The sequence below is a fragment of the Xiphophorus maculatus genome, chromosome 5, assembly GCF_002775205.1.
Source record: "Xiphophorus maculatus strain JP 163 A chromosome 5, X_maculatus-5.0-male, whole genome shotgun sequence".
NCBI lineage: Eukaryota > Metazoa > Chordata > Actinopteri > Cyprinodontiformes > Poeciliidae > Xiphophorus > Xiphophorus maculatus.
Genome location: NC_036447.1, coordinates 28,791,069 through 28,808,645, shown reverse-complemented (window position 1 = coordinate 28,808,645; position 17,577 = coordinate 28,791,069). Strand labels below are relative to the sequence as shown.

Sequence of the window (17,577 nt, the reverse complement as noted above, 5' to 3'; positions counted from 1 at the left end):
CACTCTCTGAGGAATATGCTTTTCTGAAGGGCATCAGTAGCTGCTACAGATGTGGGCAAATGTTAGTCTGCATTCCACTAATGTCAAAATAACACAATTTCCGCAATAGTGATGTTTTTATTAACCAAATGTCATTAAAATCACATGTGAATAAACTTAAATGGTTAAGAGTCATATCAGCGATGGATGTAAACAGTTGCATCAAATATATTCATATTTGTGCTATGACTTATCACCTATAAACCAATCAGAGGACACGTCTGCCTCTTATTCAGGCGTTCAGCCCTGCATACGTTGGTGCGGCATTTTGGGGAAATTATAGTCGGCCATTTTATAGAAGAGCTATGGATTCCATACGCTGGAATGACACACAACTTCTTAACTTCTAAGCTAAAAGCATGGCTCCTAGATAATCAAAAGGGACAGATCATGTGGTCTTTTTATTATTCTGTTTTTTTAGGCATTGTTTGCATTGTGATGAACATTTGTGCAAAATGGCTTTTTATTCTTTTTAAACTTGTATCTTGATATGCTGATTTTTAGATAAAAAATGCTTTTTATTTATAATTTCTATTCTCTTTTTATTTATATTGTATTTATTTTCATTGCACCTTGAGAGACTACAGATGAAAACGAACCGTTATGGCTAACTCTGGCACAGGGTTTTTGATGTGAATTGGCAGATTATTTCACTTACAAGACATTTTTTCATGTTACTACTGAAATAATCTGCCAGTGAAACTTGTAGTTTATCATCAAAATTAAGAATTGTTTTTACTTAAACTAACATCCTATATCTTGCTGAAAAGTTACTTGTACATTCATTGTGTCTCATTTCAAGTGTACTGAGATATTTGCACTAGAAACTAAACCAAAAATACTTGCTTATATTTTATGTTTTTGCAGTGCGAAAACAGACCATCATCCTCCAACCACTTCCTGTCGTTGTCTTTGACGTTTCCGCCAGTAGTAACATCCAGTTGTTGATCACATGATTTGATGCACAAAAAAAAAAAAACAGTTTCCATTGCAGTTTTGCAAAATACATCAATTTCGATGTGGATGAAATTCTAGCGTTAAAAAACTTTTTATTGAAAAACGTGAGTTTTCTGGAAAATGGCTTTATTTTTGTCATTTCAATTTGTACGGTTTTACGCTTAACGGACACGCAGCTACTGATGGTCGTTGCTCAGTTATAGGATGAGAAATGGGTTTGGGAAGCAGCATCTCTGTAGGTCAACAAATTTCTTTTTTTTAATAGCATTCATATGTTGATATTTGCAGAACTTTCTAGCCCTTTTTCTTCTGTTTCTGTCGCAGGCTCTGGAGAGCGAGTTTGTGTCCTGCCAGCTCCACCAGTGGATTGACCTGATTTTTGGCTACAAGCAGCAGGGACCCGAAGCTGCCAGGGCCCTCAATGTTTTCTACTATCTGACATATGAAGGCGCGGTCAACCTGAGCTCCATTAACGACCCCATGCTCAGAGAGGTGAGCCTGCTGCTTTACATCCTCTTTCATATCCTGCTGAGTAAGGCAGAAAAATACTCTATTACTGTAAGTACACCGGGGCCCTCTCAGATTGATGTTTAATCTGACTACATTACAAAAGCAAGCCTTATTTCAGTTTGGTGTTTTTTTTTATCCCATTAGCAAAGCTAAATTGTCTGTGGAGTGGCTCGGGAGAGCTAAGCTAACAATCTACAGGCAGGTTTTGCCGAGCAAAGCCTTTCCCTCGTGTAATACCTTTTTGAAAGCTCTCCACCAAGTGTTCCACTTTAACGCCTTAAAGCTTCCTCCTCTGCTTTCATTCATTATTCATTCCCACCACTTTGAACCATGGCACACACACACACACACACACGAACTATGCCGGGCGCTGCCCGAAAGCAACCACACAAGACACGGCGCTGAGAAGAAAAACACAGCCAGCGCGCCCACAGCCAAACACGGGCCTGACAACTTCACCGATCTGCTGCGAGAGGCGGCCCGCCAGCAGCAAGGCCAATTGACCTGGCTCACATCAGCCAGACGCCGAGAGGGGGGAGGGGGATACTCTATTTTTATTGTTGACAAATTAGAGAGAAAAAATCTCAGCTGTAGGGTGAGACTTTTTTTTTGTGGCTTTGAAACATAGTCGCTGGTGTACAGTGAAATCTGCAACACTGTGAGTTCTGTGTGAAACAATGCAAGAGGAAACTTTGGGAGTTAATTTTATTGTCCTGATGTTTGAGATAAGCATAAATTATAAGATAAGACAAGATCATTTGCTTGTCTCCCGTGGGAGAAATTTATGTGTTGGAACAAGGGACAAGGCTGCAGCACGTTAGACAAAACGAAACTTCAAAGTCAATTCCAATGAATACATCAAACTAGGATAAATAATTAAATAAACGTACATCAAGTTTTGAGCATACAAAAGCACATTGGTGTGCAATATTAATGTGCAAGTAAAAATACAGACTTCAGATGGGCTGTGGATCCTCACAAACATGGTGTTAGTAGAAGTTATAAGCCAGAACAACAAGACTGACCTCACTCATCAATATGTCCATATTGGTGCATCAATAGTTTGGAACATCAACAATAAAATGTTCAAATTTTATTGAAAATTTTATTGTTCGATAATAAAATTGTAAGGCTAGGAACAAGGCTGAGTTTCTGAAATACTATGGTATGATGACGGTAAGTAAAAATACCACATCAACGCAAAATGTGCATTACAAACATTTACTTGCTTCTTTGCAGATTATTGTCACTAAGTTAGCGTAGCATTTCATAGAACGGACATTAACCTTTTTAAACCGTGGTATTTATCGTATCGTTTATAATGAAAAAGAAAGTTGATTTATCGTTGCCATGATACATTATAGTTATAGATGTCAAATAAGAAAAACTAAGGAAATGTTTGCCATTGTCTTCCCTTTTTGTTCCACCAAAGCATCGGTAAGCATCAGTAAAATTCAAAACTAGATTTAGATGCAGTTACTGTGTGCAGGTTAGTGACATAAATCACTGTTTTAAGAAGAAACCTCTTTCAGATGAGAAGATTTTTCAAGAACAGTATTTGTGCTGTCACATGTAGTCACCATCCTGCAAAACTATTTACCTAAAAAAATAAGCAATAAACATCTTTTTTAAACACCGTCGATACTATTGTCACAGTAGTACCAGAAAATATTGTGACAAAATTCCAATTCCATATCGCCCCGGCCTGCGTTGCAAGTGTTTTTATATCGTCAACAGAAAATCACGGAAGAAAACGATGAAAACAAGATTAATTTAGTCATAAATTAGATGTGTCCCAGCATCCAAGTTTAAATGGAGATTAGTTCAGTGTACGTCAAGTGGCCTCCACTGTACAGCCGCCCTTCATGACTCACTGACTGGAACAGCACGGGCACAAGGGGCACATCCTTGATTTATCACCTCATTCGCCCTAATTCCCATCCAGATGTGCTATGGCCTTTACACACACAAACACCCACGCACACACACCAGAAAATTGGATCCGTGGTACTGCACTATTTCTTCCAAGCTGTTCCAAAGACAAAGGTATTGATTATTCTACCAATGTACACAGAACCGGCAGAGGCAGGAACACATGATTTCACTTGTATTAGAAACAGCATTCCTCCCACCGTAGCTCTCTGTGTCAGAATGCACACTTTAGATTCACATGCTTACAAATTGTTTCTAATTAGCCGCAGTTTGGGTGTGTTTTTATTCTGCGTTTCGTTAATCATTACAAAAGAAAATCCTTTTGAATGAAGCTTTTATTACCCATTTAAAACATCAGGGATGTTACAAATCTGCGCAAAGCTTTGTTGATATTCCACCCGTGTCGAAAAAGTTTAATTTCGCAATTGCAGCGTTTCTATTAAATTAGAAATGCAATTAAAATCACACGTGAATAAGTTTGTTCACGCGATAAGTCGTTAGATGCAGGGAATAAAGGTGTTTTCATTGCAGTTCTGGAAAATGTGTTATTTTAAGCCCATGTCGAGATCTTTTTAAAATTTTTATAATTCTAGTTTGTGCAATTTTATGGTCGATTGAAACCATAAAATTGTTTAATGGTTTCATTATAAAAAAAAACAAAAACAACAACAAACAGAAGCCAGCATTGAATCGCTGCTTCATTAGTGTGGAATATCAATAAAACTTTAAAGTTTGTGCCGTTCCCTAGAGACAAACAGAAGCTTGTTGTTTTCTCTACCTCCGCCGTTTGACGCTGCGACTCCAGTCTGCCGTCTTTCATCTGTGAAAACACCCTCGGTCTGAGCGCTTTAATTAGTTAGATAAACCGAGGCGGTGTTGCCCTTGTGAGCTAATCCGAGGCTCCCCCGTCGGCCGTGTTTTTTGCGGAAGGAAACGCGGCCCGTCTGCGCAGAAAGGTGGAAACAGAGTCTCCAGCCTGGCCTTCGTCACATCAGAGCGCTGGGGAGGGAGTTTGAGGGATTTTAGGCCTGAAAGGGTCCCCAGAGTCTGTCATTACTGAGTGACAACTGTTTCAGCCTGAGCTCTGGACTGAGCTGCGACGGGCCCTGGGGCGGTTCAAAGTCGGTGGGGGGAAGTGGAGGAGTGGGCACAGATCTGTGTGCATGTTTTCTACTACAATGGGTTAGACGGGTTGTACCTTTTGCTTTGCTCTCTCCCACATCTCTCTCATATCCACACGCACTTGGAGTGTTGCGTGTGTGTTCCACGTAGTTCCGTTGGTGCATACGGGTGTGTCTGTGTACATTTTGTATTGGCATGTTTATACATCTGTATATTTATGCGTGCTCATCAGCATAAATGACCACAACCGAGTGTTTATACATGCATTGTGTGTGTCTGGGGGAGAAAGTGTGGAATAGCTCAGCACAGATTAGTGACTGCTCTGGATACCGGTGCCTTGTTTTTCAACCGCGTGATTACTTCCTGTCTTGCCTCCGCCACTCAGCGCAGGGAGAAACCATGTGCACACATTGGTGTGTGTTCTTGTGGTGGGGTTACATGCACATCTGCGTTGCCTCTCGGTGTAAAGGGGGGGAAACTCGGCCTGATTTGCCTTTGCGTCGTCCTACAGGGCTTCCCCTCTTTCACATGCGATTATGGAAAAATCCAGCAACCTCTCACGGCATGGACAAAACACAGATCCCTGTTAGAATCGTACAGCATTTTTGTAATTCAGCAGAAAAGACTTGCGAGTGAACCTGCGTCAACATGTTTTCAAAGTCAGTCACATTCCTGACAGGGGCAGGACTATGGGTTTTTCAGGCACATAGTACCATTTTATGCCACAATCAAGAAACTGTTAACTTCAGTTGTTGTAAAAATGATTTAAAATAAAATTTACTTTGTAATTTAACACCTTGAAATGGGAACTCCGTTTCTTTAAGAAATCCTGCTCTTTCTGAAACTGCGCCTTCAGGAAGTCGTCACAACATGGCTCCTCTATTGAGAAGTAGTTTGTATAATGAGCTTAGCAGATGCGCAGTTCCACCAGGTGTTTGCTAATTGTTTCTGGCTAGTCTGAAGGGGCTGCGTGAGTGTGGGATGCTCTGTGAGGTGGAAGCTAGGTAGCTTGGAAACCGCAGCTCTGAGGAGGAGCTTTGTCTCAAAGGCGGAGCTAGGTCCGTCCAGATGTTTTGCAAAGCTGAATGTTTACCATGAGAGATTAAAAGTTTTCTCAAACATGCAAGAAAGAATCAAAACAACACTCCAGGATTTTTTTAAAATGAGGGAATAACATCATAACATGTTACGAATAACATCATAACACAATGTAAAGTTCAAAAAGTTGATTTTACATAACTCTACCCCTTTAAAATCTCTTGCTTTGTGTCTTTTGGCTGATGTTCTTTGATTTTCAGATTGGACATCCCTGCTATTCTCTGACGCTGCTGGACAGACAGCTGGTGATTTGATTTGTTTTAAATCTGTTTTGAGATCACGTCAGGCCGATTTACATAACCGCTAAGATGTTTTGCATGGAAATCCATCTTGTCAAGTTGGCTGAATAAATCAAAGGACAGGCCGGGACTAAGCTGAGGGCGACTCGGTCATTTAAATGTATAGAATTCAGAAAACCCTCATCAGATGCGGTCCAGCGCTTCCAAAAGAGATTGGCCTTGTAGATGGCGGCCCATATAATCACCTGAGCATTGCATTGGCATATAGGGATAGGACATCCTGACCTACACTCAGCGCCGTTCCTCCGCTATACAGCCTCGTAAATGTCCGATCTGCACCTAATGAAGATAAGTCAGGAGCCTTTGAGGAGTTTTTACACACATTAGCTTAAGCAAGGTGCTTCACTCAGCTGTCAGAGGAGAATGCTGCCTTGACCTTGAATGATGCACTGACTCTTCAAGAGTTGATGTGGATGAGATGGAAAATATTCGGGGACTCGGTCATGACACTTAGAGGAAATTAACCACTGAGGTGTTCTGGGTAAATCATTGTGGACTTTCTATTTGCCGCTTTTTAATTATTGGGTACGAGTTGAAAAATAAATCACGGAAGCATCTCATTGAAGATCTGACATGTTTGGTCAATTATGGTCTTAAATAATGTGCATTTAAATACAAAAAAATATATGTACATTTTTGCATTTTGGATAGTGATGACATGGTTTGGAAAGAAATTGTAGTCAGATTTATAGACAGGAAAGTGGGTAATGCAAGAAAGGGAAGACTTGCGGTAAAGGTCATCAGGCCAAGACCCGAACCTGTGACAGATACTGTATGTCGAGGACCAAGGCCTCCATATGTGGGTGGTGCTGTACCCCTGCGCCACCACAGCACCCTCCACCCTCCAAATTAACCATGTTCATTACCGTCATGTCTTTTTCCATCATGTTACGATTGTTCACCATAATGCCCTCTACTTTTCATCTTTGTAGCATATCAGTCATTTTTGAATGAGAAGTTGATTCGACTGAATGAGTGTTAAGTTGATAACTTCAGGAGTTTGTTGTGTGTTCATATTTCTAAACAGAACCGGATAAAGTACATTTTGAATTTCGGACATTGTTAGAATTGTTTCTCTTTCTTGTATGGCCCCGCCATCTCTGTTTCTGTATCAACTGGCTCTGGTTAACTATGACCCGCGGCGCGCTCTTCTGGATGACAACGGTGAAAAAAGCTGCAAGCGGATCATAGTATTTAATCAGATTGAACTAATTTTAATCTGATAAACCATTAATCAACTATCATAAGTCAATTAATTGTTTGCATCCTTAATTCTGGTTTCAAAAATTCATTCTAAATGAGGTAACACTGTTTACAACTACAGTAAAGAAACTATCAACAGGCTGGCCCTTCTGATTACCCAGGCAGTACGTGATTATTGGACTCCCAGTATTACGCTCTAAAGAGTGAAATGACAAAATGATGTAAAACTCTGCAAAATAGAAGAATTTATTTAAAAACTTAAGAACTAAATTCAGTTATTTCATTTTTTTTAAACATTTTTGCCCATGGTTTTTAGTAACAACCACAAAGATAATGTCATCCAGTTTCAGGTGTCATGAACTGAAACACTGGCTTGGTCTTGTTAAGTCCAAACTTTCACAAACTATAATTCTGCTCCAAACTTCTGGTTTGCTGTCATGCTGTCTGAACTCCCTAGTTTCATACCCTGATTCCACGTTTACAGAGGAAATAATCAGCGTAGACCTTCTGGGATTCGGTTCTCAACCCTTAATAATGTGATGAAACTTTAATATCTCAGTGTTAAAATCCCTCCCTGTGCTTCTCTGGTTAGTTTCAGACAATAGGTATGAAGAGACTCGTATCCTGACCTTTTTCTCATGGAAATGCCGTACAGAGGCCTGAACCATGAGCTCATTTCCAGGCCGCGCCAAGTTAGACTCAGACCTTCTCAGCCTACACACACACACGCACGCCGTCACTCCCACACAGCCAGTCACAGAGCACGGCAACAACACATTGACCAGGCTGTCATAATTCTGTCTTGGTCATTTTCTTCAGGCCCGTTCTTGTCTTATAAAGAACTTTTTTGTTTTGTTTTGTTGTAACATTCTGGTTTCTTGGTGCATTTCTAGCTTTGTTGCATTTTCTTTTTACAGACAAGCTCTGCAGCGTTTCGAGGAACTTGTCAGGAAATCGGCCAACTTTCACTTGATTGGCCAGATTGGTGACAACCAGGCCAATTATATATACATTAAAATAATAATAATAATCCCCCCACCCCCATCAACACTAATAACTCCCACCAAATTATTCATATTATTATATTATTTATAAATGCATTAATACATCATAATGTAGTATTAATCCAATAAGGTTTACCAAACCTCCCTCTGATGCATTAATGGAGAAATCTTGTAATTCGCTCACTTACCGTTAGGTTCAGACCATCACTGTGTTTACCAAAGAAACTTCAAGATTACTTTTTATTTGTCCTTGTAGTTTATAAAAAGCTCAAATTTGGAATCGACAGGTTGGAGTAAATTGGTCATATGCCAGAAAGAAAGCTTGAACTGCAGCAAAGCAAATCTCTAGTCCAGTGGTTTCCTGTTGTTTTCTTGTGTTATGTTTGTTCTTTGAGGAATAAAAGCTGCACTTTATAAAATTGCATTAATGGCAGCGCCAGCACCAAGTAATAGAACTATTGAGCCAAGAATACTTCCATTTGAAAAGAAAAGGGGCATACAAAGATAATGGCAACAACTACTTTTAGAGCTTTATTTGGGAAAGAAACAGAACTGCTGAGTTTGCACAGTTAATTAGAACCACGACAGAAACACACCTGAACAGATAAGTCTGTGGGCCCCGACTGTTTTCTATTGAATACACACATTTAATGATCTCATTAGCTGAACTGAAGACTGTTTGGTTCTAAAATATATCTAAAATTAGTCAAAAATAATGTGGGCAGTAGTAATATGAGCAAGCATGGATTATTAAAACTAACTGATCTGTTAATTGCACCAGATACTCGACGCCTCCTCAGGTTTGTCTCAACGGTCCTTCTCTTTGTCCACTCATCATGAAATTGGCCTGTGTTTTTCTCCATTGTGGCATTATTTTTACATGCAAAAAATGTAGCATTCATTAGGTAAAATACCTAAACATGAAAAGAGTGTACAGGTAGCAGATGTTTACGTTGGTTCTGAATCGACTGCATAGAGAATTACGAGGCTTTCAGTGAAGGTCTGTGCCTCCGTAGCTGCTGCCGGCTGGCCTGACAGTGAGCGCCGTGATGATGTCCAGAGGCTGCTGGGCCGGCGTCTGCTCTGACATTTATGGTCCTATACCTCTTCATTAACACCACCTAACCAAGGAGGCCAGGCAGCCGGCCCTCCTCCTGTCCTCTCAGTCCAACTGCGGGACAAATGAGTCATTGTGTGTAAACGTGTGAACAGAAGACAGTAAAAGATAGATGTTTATATGTAAAGTGTGTTCATGTATGGAAGAAGATTAGGGCTACTGATAAAAGATAAATAATAAAAACAAACCAACACAAATTCTGCCTTTTCTTCCTCAGAATTCAGATGTTAATCTCAAAATGTTGGCTTTTGTTTTACCTAGAATTCTGACGTCTTATTTTACTCAGTCTCAATTAATCTCAATTCTTTAATTTTGAGATTAAAGTCAGAATTTAGAATTCTGAGGGAAAAAAGTCGGAATCCTTTTTCCCAATGGTCCTAATCCTCTTCCGTAGTTCATGCCCTTAAACACATGTATGTTTCTGTTTCTCACTGCAATCCGTCAATCTGTGTGTTAAAACAGTAATCTGAGAATCTGCAGCAATCACACAGGACTAATTTCGTATTTGTATTTTTCAAACAATTGTGATCTATTATAAATATAGAGATCAGACTTCGTTAAGAACATCTAAGACATTATAATCAAAGAGAAATGGATATGATCTTACAGAAACAGTTTCATGGTAATTGCGTGTCTACTCTGCTTCTGCTTCCTCAGGCTGTGGAATCTCAGATCAGGAGTTTTGGACAGACTCCTTCTCAGCTGCTCATTGAGCCACACCCGCCTCGAAGTTCAGCCATGCAGGTGGTAAGTGACTAACTGATCCTCATTCCTCTTTTTTTCTTCTGGTCCTCCGCAAATACGATTGTTTACAATTGCTTCATTTTTGTCCTTACCTTGCTCTTCCCTACTTTGGGAAATCCTCTTGCCTTTTCCAGAGCATGGCCCCTCCTCTTTCTTTATTGGCGAGGTGTCTGTGAAAGGAAGAGATTACAAGTATTTGTGTGGGGATGCGTTTTGGTGAAAGGTTTTCTGCTGGAAATCTGGGCCTGATCCAGATTTTCCCACCTGAGCTGGAAACATGAGATGGGCTGGTTTGAAGCGATGGCCCTTTATGGGCCAGGGAGTGCAGTCAGTGGTTCCTGCCTGTGATGGAGCCGAGGTCCCATGAGTCCTTATTAGCGTGGTGTCCCTGCGGCGCTGACAGCTGGCTGTGCAGACCACCACCCGGCACACACACACACGCAAACCCGGGCCGTTCCTTTGAATCTGCCGCCCAAGTGTACGGGTGGATTTCTGTGAATTGTTTTCTTTTTTCTTTTTTTTTACTCCTCCAAATATAGTTTTCAAAGACAGACAGCTTTTCAAACACATTTCTAACCTTCCCCAAACCTTTACTTTCCTTCTGCTGCTCGCTTCTCTTGGCTTCCACTTTCTCTCTTTTTCCCTCTCGAGCCGGCGCGTTGTCAGTGTCGGCGTCCGCCCCGCGCTGGTGGTAATGATACTGTCAGTGCTTCTAGTTAGCTGTCAGATGAACCGGATTTACCCAGGTCTCTTCCTGATGTTAAACACTGATGTTCCTCTACTTTACACGCAAGGAGGAAAATAGCTTTCTGCTCAAGCTGCTTAGTACAAACACTTCTTAGATTTGTGCTAAATGTTGCCTAAGCAGAGGAAGTAGCCTGACAGGTTGATAGGATAGTGGGGACGTGGGGGAGGTTTGCCCTTGTATTGTACGTTCAAAAAAGCAAGTTTAAGTCAGTAAGTTAGAAAAAAAATTGTGCATTTTATAAAAAAGAGTCTTTAAACATCTCAATGTAGACTGAAATGAAAAGCAGGCTTAAACAGTCGAAATTATGTAGGGGTGTATAATTATATCAATTCTACAATATTTATCGATTTTTTCTACCCTCGGAAGGCATCAATTTTTCATCCGCGAGTATCGATACGTTAAACCCTAGAGGTTCATAAGCTTATACCATCTTTTTAACACATCTCCGCCTCCCCCAGTCTCACTTTCAACTTGTGCTTAAAGTGCACATTATAAACTACACAACAGCTTTTAAATTGTGTTAATAGGCAAAGTAAAACCGGAGTTTTACTAAAATAAGTAAACCATATTTTTCCAAATGTCAGAGAAATGAGAAAAGCGGCTTTTCCAGTTATGTGAAAGGGAATGAGCTTCCAAACGTAAAAAGGGGGCAGCCGCAGCCGCAGCCTGGGCGCAGTGAGGATTGCTATGATGATGATGACAGATCGATCATTCTTATGAGCAACTGACAAAGAGTATCAGAGACTGAGAGTACGATGAGATACTGGCAGTCTGAGAGGCAACTACTCAGAGATCCAAGCAAGGGAATGGCGGCGCTGAGCAGCTGCAAGGAGTTGATCACTTCGGGGTGAGGCAGAGCCACTCCCCCAGCAGCTAGTAGTAAACAGCTTACAGCCACGGCTAACTCCGGGAGCTAACTCCGGGAGCCAACGTAGAAAAGCCTTTTCCCTATAGTCCAAGAGTCTTTTTTTTAACTCCAAAATGCAGCCACAGTATGTCCAAAAGAATAACTTAAGGTCAATCATTTGCATGTTGAGAGTCTACAGAGGCTGATGATCTCCCCACTCAGCTCCTAGATCACTGTGGAAACTTAGAGTTTTATGGCTTGAGGGACTCCTCAGATGACAACCCCTCAAGGTTTCGAGTCTTAAGATAAAAGCAACCTGAGATTCTAACTCACTGCTCAGCTGCACCAGTTTACATCGTATTACGATGACGGGCTTTAGTGATCATTAAAAAGTCCACTTTAAGCCAGTAAATTCTGAAGAGGTTTAAGAAATGCTATTTGGTGGCAGCATAAAACGTTTGTCGGAGTTTATTGATTGCAGCTCTTATTATTATTACGCCGCTATAATGATTATCACAAGTTGGACTGTTTGGAATTGCATCCAACGTCCTGAGCAGATATTTGTTTCTGTTTCATGTTGAAAATATCATTAGTCTTTTTTTATTTGTATTTCATCTCAACGCTAAGAAAAATGTCCACCTTTCTGTGATGATTGCTTCCAAGCGCAATCATGAGCAACATTTTGCGTATTTCTAAATTTGAACACAGCTCTGTCCTGTTGGCATCTATCCTTGCTTAACCTTCTCTCTGTGCTCTTCTTTGCTCCCTCCCTCCCTCCCTCCCTCCCTCTCTCCTCCTCCTGTTCTCCCTGCTGCCACCAACCTGGATTTCTTTCCTTAACTTTTGATTTATTTATCTTTTTGCTTTCGTTTTGCTTTCTGGTCTCCATTGTTCTGTCCGTTCATCTCGTCCCCCGGTTCCCTGAATAGTATCTTCTCCTGCAGACGCCGCTGATGTTCACGGAGCAGATGCAGCAGGACGTCATCATGGTGCTGAAGTTCCCGTCCAATTCTCCTGTGACGCACGTGGCAGCCAACACCCAGCCGGGCCTCGCGTCGCCCGCCATCATAACCGTCACCGCCAACCGCCTCTTCTCTGTCAACAAATGGCACGGCTTGGCAGGTCGGTGGTTTCGGCACGTTGGCATGTTTTTGTGCTGTCTGGGGTGTTTTTGAGGTCATGTCATGAGTCCTGCGGTTGGGTTGGTTAACACTGTATTTGTATGAAGATCAGACTGTCTTGTCTGTACGAGACGGACGTTGATTTGAGAGACGATTGACTGTGTCTACCAGGCAGCTGCATCAAATGTGACACATGTAACAGCCAGCGTTGGGTCTCGTGTCCACTTCCATACATCAGCCTTTCACGTTCATGAGTCTTATTTACCCAACACTCACTCGACCTCAGGAAAAACCCTGGGGCCATGAAGCTGATTTGTTTTTGGTGGAATACGAACCACATTGTGAGCAACAAAGACTCAGCTGATCATGGTATTTAGTTTGTGCAATACAGTCTTCACAAGAAGCCCTCTATAATATTTTTTTTACCTGTGTTAAAGCTGCGATATGTAACCTTTATAAAAAATATTTTTACTTATTTGTTTAAACTATTACCATGTCATGACAGTATAATATAAGACAGATAATCTGTGAAAAGATTTATCTCCTCCTCTTCTTCCCTGAGCTACTGCTACAGTCTGAAGAAATGTGCCGCTCTCGACCAAAATCAACCAATCAGAGCTAGGAGGAGGGGCTTAGTGCTGTCAATCACCCGCATGAATGAGCTGCTAAATGTGCTAATAGTGGAGAAACAACTCACTGTTACAGGAAAGCTGTTTATCTGTCGTCATCCGTGGCCATGCTAACTAGCCTTAGCATTCATGACAGACTCTGCTGACGGGGAGCAGCTGTATTGCAGCATGGGCATGATTGACAGCACCGTCTCCAAAGCAACCATGTCAACCGTTTGGGCCAGAAAAACAGCCTTTTAATTTAAAATGCATCACAATTGATAGCGCATTCATTTGATTAGATGTTCTTATCAATCAACCGATCAAGTTTATTTGTGTAGGACATTTCAGCAACAAGGCAATTGAAAATGTTTTACATCATAAAAGCACAAAAATAAAAAGTCATAAAAGCATAATAAGGTCACCAATTGAGAAAACGAGTAACAAACTGCCATCATCAAAATAATCAACACACATCAAATACGTTGGTCAGTTCTCCATTTATTAGTTTCAAAAGCAGCTCTAAGCAGGTGGGTTTTAGTCAAGATTTAAAGAAACTCAGGAGTTTCAGCTGTTTTACCGTTTTCTGGAAGTTCCAGATTAGTGGTGCATTAGAAGCTGAATGCTGCGTCTCCATGTTTGGTGAGCAACATGCAGAGCAGAACCAGAACCAGAAGATCTGAGAGGTCTGGAAGGTGGATACGACAGCAGCAGATCTTTAGTTGTTAGGGATTTATAAACCAACAGCATTCAAAAGTCTACTCTCTCAGTGTAGTGACTTTAGTACTGGAGTGATGCTCTATCTTCCTGGATTTAGTGAGAAGACCAGCAGCAGGGTTCTGGATGAGCTGCAGCTGATTTTATTTATTTATTTTAGTCAGAGCTGTGAAGACACTGTTGCAGTAATCAATGCGACTGAAGATAAACACGTGGATGGGTTTCTCTAGATCTGGCTGACACATTAGTCTTCTCACCCTGAACAGTGACAGAAGGCCGACTTTGTAACTCTTTATGTGGCTCTGAAGGTTCTGGTCTGAGTCTTAATGATTAACATGGGAAAAATAAAAATCCCTTTTCATTATCCATCACTATGAAATCAATTTTTCTGGGCCTGTGCAGAGGTAGGTCTGTTGGGCGCTATATCCTCTCCAGCCTCAGTAACATGTGGACATAATTGATCTATAATTCATGGCAGCAGTCTTAGGCCAACGGGCCACATTATAGGATTATGGTTATAGTTTTCAGTGTGTTATAATAACCTCGAATGCAGCTTCTGTTTCACAAGGCCACTCCATTACCATATTAATCCAATCTGTCTTCTTCTCTGTCAGGTCATCAGAACGCCGGGGAGCAGCAGTACCAACTTCCTGTGGAAATTGACCCTTTGATAGGTACGCTGTCATTTATGACCATTAAAAGGAATCCACGCGCGCCTGAGTGTGAACCTGTTTATGCATGAAATGAAATCGCGTGCGCGGATCTGCGCGTGCCGTCCCCGCCGGTGACTCATGGCGGCGCACGGCGCCGTGTCCCTGGACGCCAGATTAGAGTTGTTTCTCAGCCGCCCCCCCGTCTCTCCCCCAGTTCACTCGTCATGATATAGGCCCTGCTCTTTCACTAAACCATTTGCATGCAAATTGGAATGCAATGAGCTGTGGCCTGGGCCAGCATTTCATCATCAGCCCCCCCTCCTCCCTTTCCCCTCCTTCCCCTCTACTGCGTCTTCCTTTGGTTTAATTTGTGCGGAGGGAAAGGACGCGTGTCAGTGAAAATGAATATGAATGCGGTAATAATGTGTGATTGAGAATGCACGGCGGACGGCTGTCAGGACAATATGTGCGCCTCTCATCCTTCACGACTTGTTGATGAGCAGGAGAGCGCCGGGTTGCAGTGATGTATGGGGGCGCGCTGGCGGAGCGGCGAGAAAAACACGCAGGCCTCCTCTGTCCGTCTGCGCCCGCCTCTCGCCTCCTGCAGGGTGTTTCGTGCACATCTGCAGCGGGAGAAGGAGATGTGGTTCTGCTGGCTGCTCTTTCTCTGCGAATGCTGTGGTCACTGTCACTCTCACGGGAACGGGGTTTTTTTTCTTCCCAAACACTTGACTACTGAAAATAACCAGAGTCGACACTCAGTTATTCATCCTAATCCTGCGATGCACTGCAAAAACACAAAATCCCACCAAGTGTTTTTGTTCTAGTTTCTGCTGCAAATGTCTTAGTACGCTTGAAATAAGGCAAAACTGACTTAGAAGTGACTTTTCAGCAAAATATAGAAGCTTAATTAGTCCATGATTAATATTGATGTAAAATAACTAGTTCTGCTCCCAGATTATTTCACTGATAACATGGAAACATATCTTGTGCTAAGTGAAATAATCTGCCAATGGGAGTACTTTTTTAAAATCAACATTAAGAAATTATCGACTTAACACAAGCTCCTATGTTTTGCTGAAAAGTTGCGCATAAACAGTCCTGTCGCCATAACAAATAGTTCTGGACGATAATTTGTCCCAGAAGTTACTGCGATAAACAATAATATTGTTGTTTTGAGATCATTTTCAAGTAATATAATGATAATGGCACAATAATGCAAGAAGACCTTCTGAAAGATAAACTTTCAATTTGAATGGACATTTCTCACTGGAACTGGAAGACATTTTAAATATTCAAAATAAAACAGAAACAACACGTAAAATGTTCCGGGCGAGAGGCGGGGTCACCCTGGACAGGTCGCCAGTCTGTCCAGGGCAACACAGAGAGAGGCAGGACACACAACCATGCACATACACACTCACACCTATGGAGAATTTAGAAAGAAATTAGCCATTTAGAAATTAACCTGACAGTCATGTTTTTGGGCTTTTTAAAAAAGAAAGAGAGAGAAAAATGACCATTTATTTCTTACTGAGAGAACCCTGCAGATTAATGCAGGGTGTACTACTCACATATTTGCACTGGAAACTATAGCAAAACTACTTGGTAAGATTTAGTGTTTTTGTAGTGCACATTTCTTACAGTTGGCCTGTAAAAGATTAGGATAGTAAGATAATCTTATTCCAGAAGCATTTCATCACCATTCGTTACTGAAACACCTTTTTAGGACTGGTTATCAGTTCGATAGAATTAGATGTTTATCATCATGTCACATTGGCTCGTCTCTACCGCTAAAGTGTCTTGGGGGAGTGCGTGCACATTTTGGGGGAGGTAGCTGGGAGTTTCGCTCTTGTCAGTAATATATTTACACTGTTTGCATTCCAGGAGGAGCCGGAGCTAAACACAGTAAATTGAGGATGAGCGCTGAGCCATCTGCGGCTCTGGGGAATGTTAAAAAATTGAAATATTAGTAGAAGCAGATACTCTAAATGCTCCAAGATGTACCTGCTTCCCCTCCCACCCCTCCACCCAAACGTTTGACCCCATTAAGTAAGAAAACAACGTTTTTCTTCAGGAGAGCCGTTCATAGATAGCACTTTTGGTAAATGGCGTCAGTAAATCAGAGTTGCGATTTACGACATTTGATCATGCGAAGATGAAGCTGGCGTGTCCGTCCCGGTTGGAGTGGGGTTCCTTTTTGGTAAAGTCGAACCACGTCGGGACATTACTCACACTCTTAGGCCCCTCGTGGAAAACGCTGCAGTTTCCATAAACCCTCAATCTCCGGGATGTTTTATGTGTCGTCCCACAAATCTCCCTCACACCGAAGCTTCGGCGGAGGAGCATCAAAGCGCGAGCTCCCGACTGTTTATCCGATACGTCGGCTGTCCTCAGAGTGTGTGTTGGATTCCTGTGTGCATTCCTGTTTGCTTCCTTTCAGCCAGCAACGTGGGCTGTCACCGGCGTCAGATCTCAGACCTCCTGGATCAGAGCATCCAGATCAGCTCGCAGTGTTTCGTCATCACCGCTGACAACCGCTTCATCCTGCTGTGTGGCTTCTGGGACAAGAGCTTCCGGGTCTACTCCACCGACACAGGTAGGTGATGGTAGAGGATTTTTCTGCTTGACTTGCTGTCAGTTCAGAACCCAAAAGAATCCGACCTGACCCTACGGATTTATTTGGGTTGGTCTGAGCCCGGTCCAGCCCGACTAATTCACTTTAATTCCAGGCCCGAACCCAAAGTAAGCTTGACATTACGATTTTGTTGCTTTTGTTTTCGACCACCGTTCAGGAAGCAGTGTAGGTTTTTCCTGTTTTTTAGTTTCTGTCTAGCATCTTCCAGCTCCTTCTTGTG

The 17,577-nt window shown here is 41.9% G+C and overlaps 1 protein-coding gene across 7 annotated transcripts in view; it reads left to right on the top strand.

The window, feature by feature from the left end:
• lrba (LPS responsive beige-like anchor protein) overlaps positions 1-17,577 on the top strand; it is a 233,153-nt gene that overhangs the window by 193,512 nt on the left and 22,064 nt on the right. For 5 of the 7 annotated variants that reach the window (XM_023334195.1, XM_023334196.1, XM_023334194.1 and 2 more), the window contains 5 exons: positions 1,321-1,488; positions 9,939-10,028; positions 12,550-12,742; positions 14,681-14,740; positions 17,163-17,318. In XM_023334195.1, the coding sequence (XP_023189963.1) occupies positions 1,321-1,488; positions 9,939-10,028; positions 12,550-12,742; positions 14,681-14,740; positions 17,163-17,318 (667 nt within the window). The remainder of the gene's footprint in view (positions 1-1,320; positions 1,489-9,938; positions 10,029-12,549; positions 12,743-14,680; positions 14,741-17,162; positions 17,319-17,577) is intronic. The other 2 variants (XM_023334198.1, XM_023334197.1) reach the window with 1 other exon arrangement.